This window comes from Rutidosis leptorrhynchoides, chromosome 2, assembly GCF_046630445.1.
Source record: "Rutidosis leptorrhynchoides isolate AG116_Rl617_1_P2 chromosome 2, CSIRO_AGI_Rlap_v1, whole genome shotgun sequence".
Lineage (NCBI taxonomy): Eukaryota > Viridiplantae > Streptophyta > Magnoliopsida > Asterales > Asteraceae > Rutidosis > Rutidosis leptorrhynchoides.
Window position 1 is genome coordinate 93,457,742 of NC_092334.1, and position 18,430 is coordinate 93,476,171.

At 39.9% G+C, this 18,430-nt stretch overlaps 2 protein-coding genes across 4 annotated transcripts; both read right to left on the reverse strand.

Annotated features, from left to right (window-relative positions):
- Positions 1-9,166: 9,166 nt before the first annotated feature.
- LOC139891165 (F-box/LRR-repeat protein At4g14103-like) lies at positions 9,167-12,663 on the reverse strand. Of its 3 annotated transcripts, none has more exons than XM_071874113.1 (5): positions 12,489-12,663; positions 10,536-11,476; positions 10,115-10,270; positions 9,728-10,024; positions 9,167-9,380 (listed from the first exon to the last, which is right to left on the reverse strand). In XM_071874113.1, the coding sequence occupies exons 2-4, from the start codon at positions 11,466-11,468 to the stop codon at positions 9,743-9,745; spliced, it is 1,371 nt and encodes a 456-aa protein (XP_071730214.1). In that variant the 5' UTR covers positions 11,469-11,476; positions 12,489-12,663; the 3' UTR covers positions 9,167-9,380; positions 9,728-9,742. The 3 variants fall into 3 exon arrangements, with proteins under 3 accessions (XP_071730214.1, XP_071730216.1, XP_071730215.1); XM_071874115.1 differs by having other exon boundaries at positions 9,167-9,411; XM_071874114.1 differs by having other exon boundaries at positions 9,167-9,436.
- A 2,082-nt stretch (positions 12,664-14,745) lies between these two features.
- Positions 14,746-16,875, reverse strand: LOC139888080 (uncharacterized). The gene is made up of 4 exons (XM_071871113.1): positions 16,360-16,875; positions 16,048-16,208; positions 15,225-15,856; positions 14,746-15,062 (listed from the first exon to the last, which is right to left on the reverse strand). Exons 1-4 carry the CDS (start codon positions 16,873-16,875, stop codon positions 14,746-14,748), a joined length of 1,626 nt encoding a protein of 541 aa, XP_071727214.1.
- Between the last annotated feature and the right edge of the window lie 1,555 nt (positions 16,876-18,430).

The window sequence follows — 18,430 nt, forward strand, 5'->3', positions numbered from 1 at the left end:
ACCTCGAATGGGTAAAACGGGTCTTTGATGACCTAAGTTGTTTTGTTAGTGTGAAAATGAGATAACATTGTGATTATATGTGTATTAAGATCATAAATGGCTAGGGTTAGGGTTTTTGGCGAAGTTGACCCAATATTAGGGTTAAGTGTGCAAATGGGTCGGAATTGCACCATGGGTCAAAATGACCTAAGGATGGTGAGTGAGTGTTGACCCACTTGAATGAATGATTGATATATATGCATAATGTAATAGGTACGTTACCTTGAAGCCGCGAGCTTGGTTTATTGATTCACCAAAGGCGTAAGGTGAGTGGAATAATTATGCGTGTCCGTATATAATGTATTTATTTGTGTTGTATGAATGTGGCATTGTCGCGTTATTCAAGACACCACATTCTAAGTAACGAGTAGTATTGTCGCGGTGTTTAAGACACTACTCATTGGTTGATTGACATGTGGATGCCGCGGTGTTCAAGGCACCACATTGTCATGGGAGTGGATGTCGCGGTGTTCAAGGCACCACTCATTGTTTTGATTGACATGTGGATTCGTCGCGTTGTTCAAGATGCCACATTGTCATGGGGGTGAGTGAGTCGTGTTGTTCAAGACATCACCCGGGAAATTAGTGATTACGCGGTGTTTAAGTAACACTAATGGATGTTATGAACTCCGACGGTCTTTTAAGTACCGTTCCCTTATTCGTTTGGTTAACCATGGTTGTACGAATTTTGTGTTAGCATATTTAATTATGAACTATATGCTATTGGTATTGCTAGCTCATTGTGAATTGCGGTTATTGGTATATGCATAATGTTTTGCATGGTTGTAGAATTGCTAGCCCGTGTATGGTATTGTGTAAGTGATGCAAGTAAGTAGGTTATATATGTATACGTATAATTATTGCATTCACTAAGCGTTAGCTTACCCTCTCGTTGTTTACCTTTTTAGGCTCCGGCGTGGACAAAGACAAAGGTATTCGGTTGGATTAGTGGTCTCCCGCTTGTTTTGATAGGGGATGCTTTTGGGTGTTTAGCTTTTGGAAGTTTGACCGAGATTGGGTAGTTTAACCCCAAACACCGTGCTCTAGTTGTCGTTTGGAACTTAAACTCTAATGGTCGAAACTTGTATTTTTGAACGAAACGCGTAATTCGGGCCGATGTGGGCCCGGTGATGTAAAACTTGTTTTGATGATGAAAACCTCTTAGTTTATTATATTGTGTTATGTTGTGAAAAGGTTTTCGTTTAAAAGTGTTGGGAAGCGGGATTTCCGCTCGTGTAAGTTGGACCCGGGGACAGCAGCTGGAAGGCAAACTGGACGCCGTCCAGATCTGCTGGACGTCGTCCCACCCTTCATTGCTGGACGCCGTCCAGATATCTAGACGTCGTCCAGATATCTAGACGCCGTCCAGATGTGCTGCACCAGAATTTTTTTTTTTTTTTTTTGTAGTGTGTTTTTGGTAAAGCGAAGTCGGGTTGTTACAAAGCACTAGACGAAGATGTTGCTCATGTTCTTCTTCGCTTTTGGAGTAGATGAGGATATCATCTATGAAGACGATAATGAACTTATCCAGGTATGGCTTGCAGACACGATTCATGAGATCCATAAACACGGCAGGTGCGTTGGTTAAACCGAATGGCATCACGAGAAACTCATAATGACCATAACGGGTTCTGAACGCAGTCTTCATCACATCGCTTTCTTTCACCCTCAACTGGTGATAACCGGATCGCAAATCGATCTTAGAGTAAACGCTCGATCCTTGTAGTTGATCAAAAAGATCGTCAATTCTGGGAAGAGGATACCGATTCTTGATCGTCAATTTGTTGAGTTCACGGTAGTCGATACACATGCGGAATGATCTGTCCTTCTTCACAAATAAAACAGGTGCGCCCCAAGGCGAGAAACTTGGTTGGATAAATCCACGGTCTAGCAGTTCTTGTAATTGACTCTGCAACTCTTGCATTTCGGAAGGTGCGAGTCGATAAGGTGCGCGAGCTACGGGTGCAGCTCCTGGCACTAAATCGATCTGAAACTCTACTGCTCTCGGTGGCGGTAATCCAGGCAATTCTTCCGGAAAGACATCGGAAAATTCGTTCACAATTCGTACGTCATCCACGCTCTTCACCTCGGTTTCTAACGTTTTCACATGTGCTAGAACAGCAAGACGTCCTTTCTTCATGATCTTTTGCGCTTTCATGCAACTAATGAGATTCAGTTTCGAGCTACATCTCTCTCCGTAAATAATCAGTGGCTCACCGTCTCCGTGTGGTATACGAAGAGCTTTATCTCCACAGATAATGTCAGCCCTTATCTTGGTCAGCCAGTCCATACCGACAATAACATCAAAGCTTCCCAACTTAATGGGTATCAAGTCAATCTCGAAATCCACACCAGCTATGTTGATAATAGCTCCTCGGCTAACTTGGTCAACTTTCTCAAGTTTTCCATTGGCTACCTCTACAAGCATACTCTCCTTTAAAGGAACTAACGACCAATTTATCTTAGAGCAAAAGTGTCTACATACATAACTTCTATCGGCACCAGTATCAAATAGGACAGAAGCTAATAGATTGTTGATAGTGAATATACCTGTCACCAAGTCGGGGTTCTCACGGGCATCCCTTGCGTTTACATTGAAGGCTCTGCCACGCGGTGGTCCGCCGTCCTTTCGCTTGTTGGGACATTCATTTCTGAAGTGGCCCGTCTGTCCGCATTCATAGCACTTTCTCGGTCCCGTGGGGTTCGGCTTCCCAGTCATGGTGGTGATCTTGCAGTCCTTGCCAATATGTCCGGTCCTTTTGCACTTTTCACAGACAACATTACAGTACCCGGTATGGTGCTTGTAGCACCTCTTGCACTGTGGTAGAGTACCCTTGTAGTTGGGGTTTGAGCCAGTGTTCGGGTTGGGGTTCCTCCCATCGTTGTGCCTCTTTGCGGGGGTTTGATCATAGGCTCTCCCCTTGTTGTTGTCCCACTTACGCTTATCACTACTACCCGCTTCGGATTTTGCCTTTTCCGGTTCATCGCTGATAATTTGGTTCATTAAGGTGTGCGCCATGCGCATTGCTTCCGGGACATTTGGTGGCTTAGATGAGGTGACATTTCCCTTAATGGACTTAGGAACTCCCTACAAGTACCTTTCCATGCGCTTAAACTCCGGGGTAACTATGGTAGGACACATCAGGGCTAATTCCAGATATCTACGGTTGTAACCATCGAGATCGTTTCCCACAACCTTCAACTGCCCAAACTCAATCTCCATTTTCTGGATCTCTGTTCGGGGACAGCACTCTTCAATCATGGCCCCCTTGAATTCTTCCCACGGCGTAGCATACGCCTCGTCAATACCCTTTGCTTGAGCCAATGTGTTCCACCAGGTTAGTGCGCCGTCTGACAGCGTACACGAGGCATACTTAGTTTTGTCCGTCTCTGAGCAGTTACTAACACGAACACAGATTCTAATTTCTCAAACCACCTAGTGAGACCAACCGGCCCCTCAGTACCACTAAAGTTGTGGGGCTTGCAGCTTTGAAACTCTTTGTATGTGCACCCATTACGAATGAGCTGGTTAACTGGTGGAGCTTGTGGGTTCATTTTCGCTAAAGCTGCGCTACTCGTTCAGTGATCATTTCCTCGATTTGTGCTGCTGTGGGCGTTGATCTTCCGTTGGCCATTGATGTTCTAAACAAAAATTTTGACTCAAGTCAAAATCCAGTATTCAAATAATAGTAATACAGTATATGGTAACCAGCATGGAATCAACACAACACATGCTAATTAAGTAACGCAAATAGATTCAGATACCACAAAGTCATCACACGGTAACGTAAATAGAACACTGTGCAAGAATTAAACAACACAAAGTTCCATTCATTAATAATAAGTTGCATACATCCGCATAGGTTCGTACAATACATAAGTAAAACATAAAACTACAAATGAGGTTACATAATGAAATCTAATACAAATGTCCTATGGTGATGGTGGGTGTAGGATGTCCATTACGTGGGACATCTGGTCCTCGAGCTCAGCTACCCGAGCACGGAGGATCTCCACCTCTCTCGTCAGTTCCTCGACAGAGGGAGATGGTGGGGCAGGCGGTGCAGTCGGTACGGGTGGTGCTGGTGGTGCGGGTGGTGCAGATGGTCCGGCACCAGAAGTAGATGCTGCGTATCGGGGAGCCTTACGTATGAATGGATCAGCAGGATACGGCACAAGCCGCTTACGGGCGGTAACTCTAGTCCTCAGTCCATGTGCGTTAACGGACGATATCCCTCCGTTAACCCCAGGAATAACAGTACCGTCGAAACGATACCGCTTCTTCGGCGGGGTAGAGGGTGGCTGCACGGGTGCTTCCTCGGGATCCTCGTCGGAATCCTCGTCACTGGAGTCATCAGAGGATGAGTCTTCGGATGATGAGTCGTCGAAATCATCTGGGGGTAGCTGCACGGGTGACTCTGCTCGGCCAACCATCATCGGTCGGTATCTGAAAGGCGGGATCGGCACGAGACATCCATCAGGAAGGCGTCGGCACCAATGGTTATGCTCATTACGGAACGGACCTTCCCCAAGTTCCGCGGGAATCACAGCACCACCGGAATGGTGCTGTGGCTCCGAGGGTCCTGGGACAAGTGGAGCTGGAATCTCCTGTAGGCCCTCTGCTCCGTCAGAGGTGACCACTGGGTCGGGTGTATGGCTACTGGCTCCAGAGGATGAAGCGCCATAGTCACTGGAGGGTGTCGACGACGGGATCTGAGAATCGGCAACCATGGCAGGCGAGGTGGCGGATGAGTCTGTGTCGCTCTCCAAAATGATAACAGGTGGAATATCCGACATCTGAACAAGGAAAAATAACTTTTTCCATGTCAGTAAGTCATAAAGCAAGCACGTATTAGGCAAAGTAACTACGACAGTCTAGATCATCTATAGCAGTAAGTAGCATGGCAATAACGACAAGTATCATGCAATCGAAAGCAGATAGTAGCATGCAGTAGTGAAATCATGTAGTTGCATACGACATATAGCAGTAAAAGTAAGCAGCAGCATGCAGCAAGTTCCGCGGAAACAAGTAAACTAGCAAGTTGTAGATTAGTCCTATTAGTGAATCCTACTCGGTCCAGTCTAGACTCACTAATGCAACCTAATTCCCTACAACCAATGCTCTGATACCAAATGTGATGCCCCGTACAAAACCATCGTGTACGAATCATCAACAACAGGATCATTACAAGGTCAACTACTATATGCTGTTTCAAAATAAGTTTGCATTCATGAATAAAGGTGACGTTTTAACCAACGTCAAATGTTTAACAACCAAAAATATGCTTCTACGAATAGCAAGCAATAATAGTACGTGACCCATAGGTCGTTACAAATACATCGTTTCAAAAGTAACAAAGTTTGAATGCAAGATAAAATGTTTCATGCGATGACATCTCTAATAAGCGCAGCGGGAGTCTACAAGGCATGACTAGTACAGCGGAAGCAAGCAAACCTTAAGCACCTGAGAAAAACATGCTTAAAAACGTCAACACAAAGGTTGGTGAGCTATAGTTTAAGTATAACTGTAATGTAAGGTAGGCCACGAGATTTCAGTGCTTCAAACAGCGTTTCAAAACAGTATGAAAAGTATATGTATAACCGTGGGCACTTGGTAACTAACTTAACGTTTATAACCCCCTAAAGGTACACTTGGCGAGTGCGTATGTTTACGAAGTATTAAACACCCGTTAAATGCTAGCGCTACTAGCCCGAGTGGGGATGTCAAACCCTATGGATCCATATCTAAGATTCGCGTTCACCGGTTCAAAGACCAATGACTAAACGTTACCGAGCTAAGGGGAAAGTTTATGCCGTTGTATAACCCACACATATAATAAGTTTAAGTACTCGTGCCTAGTATTTAAAACGTAAAATGCGCATGTATTCTCAGTTTCCAAAATAGTTAAAGTAAAAAGGGATGCTATAACTCACAGTGGAAAGTAGTAAAAGTCGATACGCGAGAATAGTAAGCAAGTGGTTGGTCCGAAAGGTCCTCAACCTAAGTCAAAAGTTACTAAGTCAGTAAATCGTTCCCAAAGGTTTAAAAGTATGTAAATTAGGTCTTATGTACCATGATCATTCATCATTAAACAAAAAATGTAAAGTAAGTTTTAAGTCAAGACTAGGGTTTAAAACAAAGGCTGACTTCGTTCAGTCGCCACGGCCTCTATACAAACTGAAATGAGGTGAGACCAGTGGCCATGGCTCCGTATATGAGTCCCCTAGAGGTTGACCAATTTCCAGAACCAAACTCGTCTTCGTTTGACCGTGGTGACGGTTTAAGTGCGAGTAGGTCAGAAATTTCAGCACAACGTTAATAGGGTGTAGTGACTTTCGGGAGACCATAGATCCTAAACCGTAACTCGGATTAAGACGAGGTCTAAACGAAAAATCATCTACTCGAACCGAAATAACTGAAAATCAACTTTACAGTAGCCCAGGTAGTCTGATCAGTTCCAGAAATAGTAAGTAAAGGTGTTCCGGTGGGTTCTTGGTGCTTGATGCTCATCACGGTTCTCATCCTTGATGCGTATAGCTTCAAGTGTACAACTCGTTGATGGGTTTGCATCATCTTAACCAAGGTTTGATCATCATAACACTAGTGTAAGTCTAAGATATGTAGCACAACTCACTTAAGAGTTGTATGTAGTTTGATGAACCAAAGTTACATCAAGATCTTAGATCCGACACAACATGAGTTATAAAAGTAATATTAAGCTACAAACTTGAAAGTAAACTAATTAATCAAGATCTTAAGTTGTAGAACTTAGATCTTAGCTAGATCTTAAAGATCCTAGAATAGAAAGTCTAGATCTAGTGTTCTTAAGTTAGATCCTAAGTTACAAAACTTGGATCTACACTTTAATGAAACCATAAGTTATGAAACTTAGATTTTCAACTAGTAAAATGTATATAAGCTTGTAAGCTCTTATTTACAACAAAATTAGAAGACCATAAGCTATATAAACTTAGATCCAACATAAGTGTTTGAAGTTATAACTAGAAAGTTATACTTCCATGTTCTTGAACTTACAAAGTTAACTTTTAGTTTCAAGAAATATGAGATCAAGATTAACTAGTAATACTTGACCAAATTAACAACATCACAACTTTAAAGTACTTACAAAAGAAAGAATTAAACTAAAGTACAAGTATTATGTTCATGTTTGTTTCATACTTAGGAAGATTCAAATCAAAGTTTGGATCTTAGGATTTAAGTCTACAAACATGAACACAAGTATGATAATGAAACTTATGAACTTTAAATCTTGAAAACATTTAATTGTAGAACCATAAACTAACAAGTTTAGGTTCTTGTTCTTGGTTCTTCATCAAACAAAAGATTGAAGAAAGCAAGGTTCATGGAGATGCAAACTAGGAAGTTTGATCTTGAATAATAACCAACAAACAACAAACGAACATCAAGTAACAAAACAAGTAAATGATGATGATATCTTGTACTAGTATTCAGTTTTTAGAAGAAAAAGAAAGAAGAAATTAAAGCTTGTTTACTTACAAGTTAGAGAGAAAATGAGAGAAAAATGAAAGTGTAAGTAGTGAAGTGTGTGAAATGAAGTGAAACTAGCAAATATGTATCAAAGAAAAATTGAAATGGAGATCCCTACATGGAGCCTAAAGTGGACGGTTTTTGTGGCTTAAAGGGGGAAGTCAAATTTCAACTTTCTAGCATGGGGAGATGGTGAATGCTTGAAGTGGTATTAAAGCTAAATGGCATGGGAATATGGTGTAAGTAAGCATTTAACTAGATTCCTCACTAAGCTAATTAATCTAGTTGTATCTTAATGTAATACTTGCATAAAACATGGGCTTACAAGTCCATTAAGAGAGTAGGGTGGGCTTCCAAGTCTATTTCCAATAATAAAAGCCCAAGTCCAAGTAAGTATGCAATTAATCAAATAAAGCCCAAGTAATTAACTAGTTACATTAGTTAATTAAAAATGATTAATAATAATTAACCATGAATGTAAATAATATTCGAAAATATTATTCGTGTAAAGTACGTGTGTCACAAAGACAAATCGGGCATGTAAAGTTAAATACGGTAACAAGTAACACGTATAAGAACACGTTTATTAAAACGCAAGCATTAATAATAAATTATTAATAATTAAACGTTGGAAAATCCAGGGTCGTTACACCATTTACACCGGACATGTAAACCACAAGGACCACGAACCTCGAAAATGAACATCAGGGACCATTTACCCCATTTCATGTAAACCACAGGGACCATTTATCCAATTTTCTCTTATGAAATTGTCAGAATGTTTTTGGTGTGTACAAATGATAGAGTTGAATAACAAATATTTTATTCATATATTCTTTATATTTACACTAGTATATACTCGCGAATTCGCAAAATTAATAATTAATTGATAACTATAAGTGGTGTGGTTGAGGTTTGGTGGCGGTCCATTGGACTCGTGGTGGTCTGGTGGTGTTTTGATGGTCTGACGGTGGTCTGGCGGTGTTTCAGCAGTCCAGTGATGTTCCGGTGGTCCGTTTGTTCAATGATCTAATGGGATTCCGGCAGAACTGGAATTGAATTTAGACACGCGCCGTGTCTAAATTCAATTCCAATTCCGTCGGAATCCCATCGGATTCCATGAGCCAAACGGGGCCTTAGTGTATAGATGGAATGGAATGGACGGGGGACGGGATAGAAAGAGAGGAGATTTTCAATGTTAAAAGTTTAACTGGGGAATCAAAAACGACTTTTCCGCCCGAAAACGCGTGTGTGCGTGAAAAATGATCGAGTGAATAGTTTCTATCCCATCAGTGATTTCAAACCCAGCTTTCAAAAAAAACAACCCTTGCACTTTATTAACAGTCAAATAATCCCCTCATCATACAACAAATAATGACCGTGCACTTTTTTTTTTTTTTTTTTGGCAAAAATACGAAAACTCATATAGAAACGAGGTCGTTTTCCAAAGGAAAACACCCTCAACAACAAGGTGTACAAAATGACCCCATCTACATGGGTCAAAATTAGTATAGTATGAACTAGCTGATAAATGGGTCAAAATTACCCCATCTACATGAACCATGTCATTTGATTTATCAATTCAACAACTGGAGATCATATTAACAACTTAATAAGTGAAAAGAAAAGTCGCAGCAGATTAGACAGCAAAACGGTTTCTTACAAATGTTAGCTTCTACATATATTTGAAGAAACTTACAACCCACAATATGTAACCAAACCAACCACAAATGTAGCTTTAATCGTTGCATGATCACAAGCCAAAAACAGAAACCATAACTTACAAGACGCACTCGCTGTCATCATCAAAAAAGTAGATCCAGCTGACCAACTAACATAACCAACCAAAAAGGATCAACGATCTAAGCACCGTGCAGATAAATCAGCCTATAGTAAGCAAATCATACTTATGGACAGGGCGAATGTAGAGCGTATGGTATGGGGTCCTACGACACCACTCGTGTGAAAAAATTTATACAATGTGCTCTTCAATTTGTATAATATTTTTAAAATTTATGTTTTTTAGGTAAACAATCAATAAAGTACCCTTCAAATACAATTAGCTTTTGAAAAAAATTTGTGGGACCCCATTGGGTTTTCATCATGGATTCATTCGTCGCTGCTTGTGGAATTAATAAAGTTTAAAGTAGTAAACATAAGACGATAAAAAGTACTTACATGTTCGTTGAGGTTCTATAAGAATGTAACGACACAAGACTTGCCCTTCGCAGTCGCTTGTAACGCCTTCTTGACCTCTTTTTGTCTGTTTCGATCTCTTACCAGATTCTCACAACTAACTATGACCATCTTTTCGAGAACAAGTGCATTTCGCAAAACACAGTTTAGAAACCGTATTTCCGAATCATACCCACGTAAATTATGAAAACTCAGCGTTTTGAGGCAACACGAAATGCATTTTGGCAGTGATGACCAAACCAAATCCTTTTCGTCAAGGTATATATCGTTGTTGAATCCCTGCACAACGTATTAAATGAAACTGGATCAATATAATCAACTAAACGCCCTCTAAATATCGTTACCATGAGTATGAATGATAAATCCAACCTCGGAAAAACATAGATACTGTAGATTCGGACAGCGACTAAGCAATTTCATCAATGCTTTAAATGTGGGATTACCAATTTCCATAATCAATTCCAAATAAGTCAGGTTCTTGAAAACTGGAAGATGAACGAACAAGTTTCCTGCAAATACAAGAGACTTTACATAAAAGTCAGCATGCAAATTGGGTCAAAAAGTCAAACATTTTAGTGAATTTATTCAGGACAAAATATAATGAATGGTCCTTGTGGTTTGTATCGGATTACACTCATGGTCCCTGGACTTTTTTCGTCCCAGTGGTTTGCCAGTGATTCCAATGCAAACCAAAGGGGCCATACATCACTAGAAAAAAGTATAGGACCACCAGTGATTTTTGATACAAACCACAGGGACCATTCGTGATATTATGTCTTTATTCAAGTACCTCGATAGTATGATCAGATACCCATAAAGACACAACTTTACTGAGTCCATTCAGCAGGTTAATAACATGAGTAGCAACTTCTATTTTTCTCGTGTGTGGGACCGGAACACTAATGTACGCGTTGACCAACGACGATACATCACACAAGACAATCTCGTTCGATGGATACCCTGCGTAATTCATATTCACGAGATTTGATGCATAAATCTCGATCTTACAACCACCGGGCCCATCGGGTGGCCCAAAATACGGCAAGTCATCAATCGTAAACCTTTTTAAAGTTGAACTAGAAATCGTAATGCTTTTCAAGTTCACCCAATCGCAGTCTAATATAACCAACTCTTCAAGAACACGACAACCCATGAAAAGCTTTTGTGTCGTTTCATCATCAGGGAACGTAATTAAAGATAAATGCAACATTTTTAAACACGGAAAGCAGATATTATTCGGGAGCTCGAGAACACAGTTCATTTCTATTTTCAAGCTGGTCAAAATTTGACTACAAAACAATGAACTTGGGAGCACGAACTGATCTTCCACAAACACGCACAGATTTAGCTCTTGAACATTGTGCAGAAGGGCATAAGTAATCCATGAATTAATGCGTAATGCATTGAAGAACACGCGACAAGACAAACGGAACTTGTCAATGTTCGATGCATCGCGTAATAAGAGAACATGTTCTACAAAGTTAACAAAGCAAATCTCATTGTGCGTTTTATTAGCGTGGAATAATGTATCATCGAAGTCCAGATTTGAAACTGATGTCCATAGATATTTCCAACTTTTTGAAAGTATGGAAGTTTTTAGAACTTCTTTTGTTGGAATAAATGATAAGATATAATGATGAATGCAATCGGGAAGTTGGCTTATACGATCATATCTGTCGCGCACATTATGAATTGCATACCGGTCTTGGCCTGTGTTACTCATAATCTCACCTGTATTAAGATTTTTAAGGTTTAGAAATTTTCCAAAACAAAATTGAGCAAAAATATCACAAGATAGTTTAACTTGCTTTAGCACTACACATAGTGTTGTAAAAAACGGCCGAGACGGGCGTCACAACGGATTTACCATGGTACCGTTGCAACGGACCTTGAAACGGTTAAAAACGGTTAACGCTTAAAAAACGGTCAACAACGCCAAAAAGACGGTCAGCAACGGCCGAGACGGTAAAAAACGGCCAAGACGGCCGAGACGGATGTTGACCAATGTTGACTTTTTAAATAAATTTCAAAAATAAACATTGCAGACATATAAATATTTCAAATTAAAAGCAAATATTTATGTTTACTTTGAAATGTTTATGTTTGAAATATATATAAAAGGTCAACGTTGGTCGTCTCGACCCCGTCTCGACCCCGTTTTTTCCGTTGCGACGTTTTAAGGTCACTACCGTCTCGACCCGTCTCGAGTCTTTTTCAACCTTGACTACACAATAGTTCAACATTTCAAATTATTAAAAAGTAGATATATTTTTAAGGCAAAACATAATATACTACTCCATTAGATCATAGTATTAAGCCATTACACATATCAAATGTTCAATATTTGTAGTTATTAATAATTAGTAAATAAATCAAGTTACCCCAAAATAGAATTTTTCACTGTATTGAGAAACCCTAGATATGTTGAACAAGTGAACTCTATAAAGACCGATCATGTAAACATCAAAATCAGGTTTTTAGTAATGTAATAAATTATTCCTCGTAGACTAAATCAAGATTACCAGAACAATAAAACCCCATCAATAAAAAAACAGAATAATCATCTTAAACTGTACAAAATAAGAAAAGAAAAACAGGGGTAATCTTCAAGTATCCTAATTTTAATGAGCATAACTTCAAATAAACACATACACACACATAAAGTGAGACATACAAGCATAAAATAAAGATACTGAAAGAGATGTAACTATGCAGCGGTAAACATTAGAGATTTAAAGCATACCCAAAAGACCATTAACTTAAATTGATGAAAGCAGGACACTTTTGGAAAAACGATAAATGGGTTCCGGGTTTTGCCCGTTTGACGGTTGCAACGTACAGTGAGGTGATGTGAAGTGAAATAGGGGGTTAATAAAGGATGAAGATGAAAGGACAGAACTTTTTCTTGATTTTTTTGTTTCTCTTTTCGGAAAATGGAAACAAAAAAGCAACTGTAGATTAACCAAGAGTTTAATTGAGATACGCCAAGTACAAAAGCTGTACTCCGATCACAATTCAATCAAAAGATTTTTTTATTTACTTTAGAATTTTACTCTTTACTTTATACATAGACAATATATTTTCACTTTTTTAAACAACTAAACTTTTTTATCATGAAATAAAAATATCTTGGCGTTAAGTTTTCATTCCATCTAGGATTAGTGGGTAATCAATTTTTTTTTTTTCATTTTCATATGATTTTTATGGTGTATCCTAGAAGATACACGCATAAAAGCACCATTTTTATACAGAAAAATGGATCAAACAACACAAAAGATAATTAAATTTGGTGATTTTCAGTATTTGCCGTCCAGCGTACAGCAGGCCGCCCAGCGTCAAGCGTAAGCCCTGCAGGCAGCTTCTATGCATAAGCCATTTAACTCAGCGTGTGAACAGCACGCAGCCACGTCAGCACACGCCACTGACATTCCGGATACTTCACGTAACAGAACCATTCAATGATTGACACGTGTATCCCGTGAATTTCGGACACTCTGTGCCTATAAATAGACCCCATGGTTCACCACATTTCACATCATTCTGATCTGAACTTCAGTCAGAGAGAAGTACATTTTCTCTCTCACACAGTTCTTTCTCACTCTAAACATACATTAGCCGCTTAGCAGCAATACGCTATACAGATCAATTTCAGATTGATTCTCAGATTGATTGAGGCCACCCCACAGATCATCCATCCGTGTTCCGGGTCTGCAGAGATAATTTCTCGAGGGCAAACAACAATCAACATTATACGCCACACGCTGAGCAGCTATTGTCTTGTACTGGTACCTTACAGCCGCTATACGGAAAATCGTACCAACAAATGGCGCCACCCGTTTCAAAGACCAGCAAAAACACCAAGAGCACGAAGGCACCCGAAACAACCTCATCAAAAACAACACTTGAACCAGTTGATGAAAACATCATTGAAAATATACCAGTGGATCAGTTAACTCTTGAAGAGACTTCAATTGAGGAAGAAGATCATTTGCACACTGGTACAGCAGATGATCAAGTTCATGAAACCCTACCACGATTGAGAAAACCATTGATGGGAAGTTCTAGTGCGGGAATGTGGAAAGCCATGCGAGGAACACATAATGTTTCTTTTAAGAAGACATCTGATGTGAATGTTAAGCACAACAACAAAGGAAAATCAATTTCCAAATCACAATTGTTCAAGCTATTCAATCAGTTGATTACTTTAATTGATGATACTGAGAATCAACACAGTGATGAAGGTTTTCTGGAAGATGATTGGAATTTTGAAGAAGAAGATGACCAGTTTTTTATGACTGAGGAAATGGCAGGAAAGTTATTGGATGGAATTTTGAATAAAACAGCACCATCACGATTTAAGCAGAAGTTAGCACAACCAGTCATCCGTGCAACAGCTGTGGATAATTTGTTTGCTTTGATTACTGGAGATGAAGCTATCAAACCGCCAGCAATGGCAGAGTCAACACAGTGTTTTATCCCTCGAATTGCAGATTATCCATTATCAAGAAATTTAGGAATTCCATCTATCGGTGTTTATGATGGTACAACAGATCCAGAAGATTTTCTCACCATGTTTGAAGGCGTCATGCGATTACAGCATTGGGAAGACGAAACTGCATGTCATATGTTTCCAATGGTACTGCAGAAAATGGAAAGAGAGTGGTTTGATAGTTTACCACCAAGAAGTATTACCAGTTTTCTTGATTTAAGAGCAAAGTTTGTAATGCAATATCAAAGTTTGAGAAGCTGCACGTTATCACATCTTGATGCGCATGAGATAACAATGCATCACAACGAATCATTGAGTGATTTCATGAAGCGTTATTTTTTTTTTCGAAAAGCAGAAATTTTATTATTAGAACTCGAAATGTTACAACATAACAGACAACCCCGATGTAGGTAAGTAAATCACAACAGACAGCATATGGTTGCGGAGGCAGCAACAAAATTACAGGTTGAATAAAAACTAACAAGACAGGAAAGGAATGAGTGATCGTAGATCAAACCGCGCAGGCGAGAGGATTGGTAAGCCATTCGGTCCATTCAATCTTCACGCCTTCAACTCGAGCGGATATCCATTCAAACGATTTTAATTGTATTTCCATAAGGGCTGTGGGACCGGTCCAACTTTTGTTTGAGAAGACCTTGAGATTGAGATTTTTCCATATTAAGTATGCGCTCGTCCATTCCAAAGCTTGCCCAATCTTGCACCCCATCCATGTCATACCACGGTTACTTTTTCCCCGAAAAGCCTCATTTACACATAGATTTGAAACCGGACCCAAACCCCACCATTTGTAGATTCTATCCCAAACGTCTAAAGAATGTCGACAAAAGAATAAGATGTGGTCGATAGACTCCACATCGTCATCACATATAGGACATCTTACGGAATCCAAATCTATACCTTGTTTGTCAAGTTCGATCCTTGTTGGAATTCGCCGATTTATAACTCTTCAAATGAAGACTTCAATTTTACCTGGTACCAAATTATTCTTTAAAGTCTCTAGTCTTATTCTGCCATCTAGAATGGTTGCGTCATCAATAAGCCTTGATAATTTTTTGGTTGTAAATATGTCGTTCGTTGCTAATTTCCAAAACCATCCATCGGAGTTCCTGTCATATTTAACATACGAGATTAAAATATTAATCAGAGATTGTAGTTCATCGATTGCACGCCCGGTTACTTCACGGTTCCAGCTCCATGAAAAATGACACTGATTCTCGATCCAATTGACTCGGTTACATACTGTAGCTGCTCGATCAGATTCCAAATGGTAGAGCCGTTTGAACTTGTCTTTTAAGGTCCCTTCAATAAGCCATGTATCCTCCCAGAAGCAGGTGCGGCTGCCATCACCAATCTGTTTAATGAAAGAAGTTCCGAATTGTAGCTCGGTCTTATCAATAGCAGTACCTGCACGCAAAATATTGGGCCACACATTACCTTTTCCAATGGGCCTAGAGGGGCCCGAAGGAATGTGGAGACCGTTAGTACCATAGATGCTTTTAATAACGGAAACCCAAAGAGAATTAGGCTCGGTTTTGGCCTGCCAAAACCATTTCCCCAAAAGTGCAAGGTTTTGCCTCGAAGAGATCCAATGTTTAGCCCACCTTCACCGTAAGGTAAAAGCGAGACATCCCATTTGATCCAAGACATTTTATGACACTCACCCGATCCCCCCCCCCCCCCAAAGAAATTTCTCCTAATGCTCTCTAGATTATTTAAGACACTCGCCGGCGCACGAAGGAGTGAGAAATAATATAGCGGAAGACTATTGAGAACCGATTTAACTAGCGTCAACCTTCCACCAAAGGAGATCGTTTTTGCTTTCCAATCTGCGAGTTTGGAGTGAAATTTATCTTTGACAGGTTTCCAGTTTTCAACACGATTCATGTTACGTCCAATAGGGAGGCCTAGATACGTAAACGTTAGTTCTCCAATTTTGCAGCCAACCCGAAGGGCCTAGATACAACACACTTTTATTATAGTTGACTTTTAAACCCGACACTCTCTCGAAATAGTTTAGTAATTTCATCAGGTTGCAAAAATTTTGTCTACTCCAATCGCCAAAAAAGATGGTGTCATCTGCATATTGAAGATGGGATATTACTACTTTATCCGACCCGATTTCAACTCCTTTGAATAAACCACAATTTACCGCCTTTTTTGTAAGAATATTTAACCCTTCAGCTACGATAATAAAAAGAAAAGGTGATAATGGGTCACCTTGTCGGATTCCTCTTTCGAGATTAAATTCATGTGTAGGGGATCCATTAACAAGAACTGAGACGGAGGCCGACTTAAGACAAGCGAGGATCCATTTTCTCCATTTACAACCGAATCCCATTCTCTCCATTATTTCTAATAGAAACTCCCAACTTAAGCTATCGAAGGCTTTCTCGAAATCAACTTTGAAGATGAGGCTCTTTCTCTTATTTTTCTTTAGATAATCAGTAGCCTCATTGGCGATAAGGGCGCCATCAAGTATAAACCTTCCTTTTACAAAGGCACTCTGAACTTCATCAATGAGACCCAGAATAACTTTCCTGATTCTGTTAGAGAGTACCTTAGTGAGGATTTTATAGTATGAACTTATCAAACTAATAGGCCGAAAATCATTTAAATTCATGGGATCTGACTTTTCATGAAGCGTTATACCATTGAGTGTCAAAAAATACCAGACATACCAGAGTCCCAGCTTGTTTCAGGGTTTATATTTTGTCTTGATCAGCGACGTTTTGCACAATTAATTCATGCTTTGCGTTATGATGTTCAAAAGACATTGCATCAGGCATTGGTTATTTCTCATAAACACTTGAGAGCAGGAGAAATGGGATATCCAAGAGTAGATACTTATCAGAGAAACTTTAGGCAGCAAGGCGGAGAACGGAATAGGAATGATAACTATCAGAGACAACGTGGTTATGACAACAATTATCAGAAACAGCAACAAGGTTGGAGGGGGGATAATCATCCAAATGACAATTATCACCATCGAAAGCCATTAGACAGGCATCCACTTATCATGGCATTAACTAAAACTCCAAAAGAAATCTTGTTCACAGAACCTGTTAAGGAAACCTTTCACCCTCCACCGCCAATGGAAGAGCGTCAGGGACCACAGAGTGACAAGTGGTGTGACTTCCATGAAGCATATGGACATGACACTGATAATTGCAAGTCGTTGATGAGAGAGATCATTGCAAAGATCAAGGCTGGAGAGTTAAATCATCTTTTACCAAAAAAAAAAGTATCAGAGAAATGATCCAAACAAACATTTTGCTTGGCAAGGAAAAATGCATCACGGTGGACGGCTTGATTGGAACAGAAGGGAAGAAAGAAATGATGAAAGGGATACGACTCCTGAAATGCACATCAAAGTTATATGGAATGAGGTGGAGGAAAATGAAACAGACGGAGAACGCAGTACGGAGAACTGGATGTATGCTCCAATCATATGTCACACCATTCTAAATTGGCGTCTGTCAGAGGAGCCTGTGGTTATCTCAGCTGTAATTGCAAACCGAAATATCACTCGAATCTATACTGACACAGGTAGTGAGGCAGATATTTTATATTTGCATTGTTTTAAAGATTATCCGTTCAGCGTGAAGGATAAACTTCGCTACACGAACTTGAAGATTGCTGGCATCACGGGCGAATCAATGAGGGCAGTTGGTAAGGTGAAACTGGATGTAACAATGGGCACACACCCTTTAGTCCGAACAGAAATTGTGGACTTTACAGTTCTTGATGGCAGATCAAGATTCAAAGCATTGTTTGGTAGGAGAACTCTTCGTAAATTTGGAGCAATTACTTCTTCGCCGCATGCAGAATTGCGGTTCCCAATGCCAAAAGGTGTAGCGGTGATACACTCTGAATACGTTGGACCGACAAGGGAAAGATCAGTTGTTTATGAAGCTCCGGGGAATTTTGTTAGAGGGGAATCGTCGAGGAAGTTGTTCAGTAGAAATGATGTGAACGGGTATTTCAAACCTCCCAAAATGTGGGAACATTAAAAGCAAGATGCAGCACGCTGCACGAAAGACAGTATAATAAAATGAATCTTGCAGAGCAGTCTTTATCACGTTTTTAATTTTTCTCAATTCAGACAACAGCACAATACACTTTTTGTAGTTTTCTAATTGGGATTGATCACCCCACATGAAGATGTTGCACAAAAT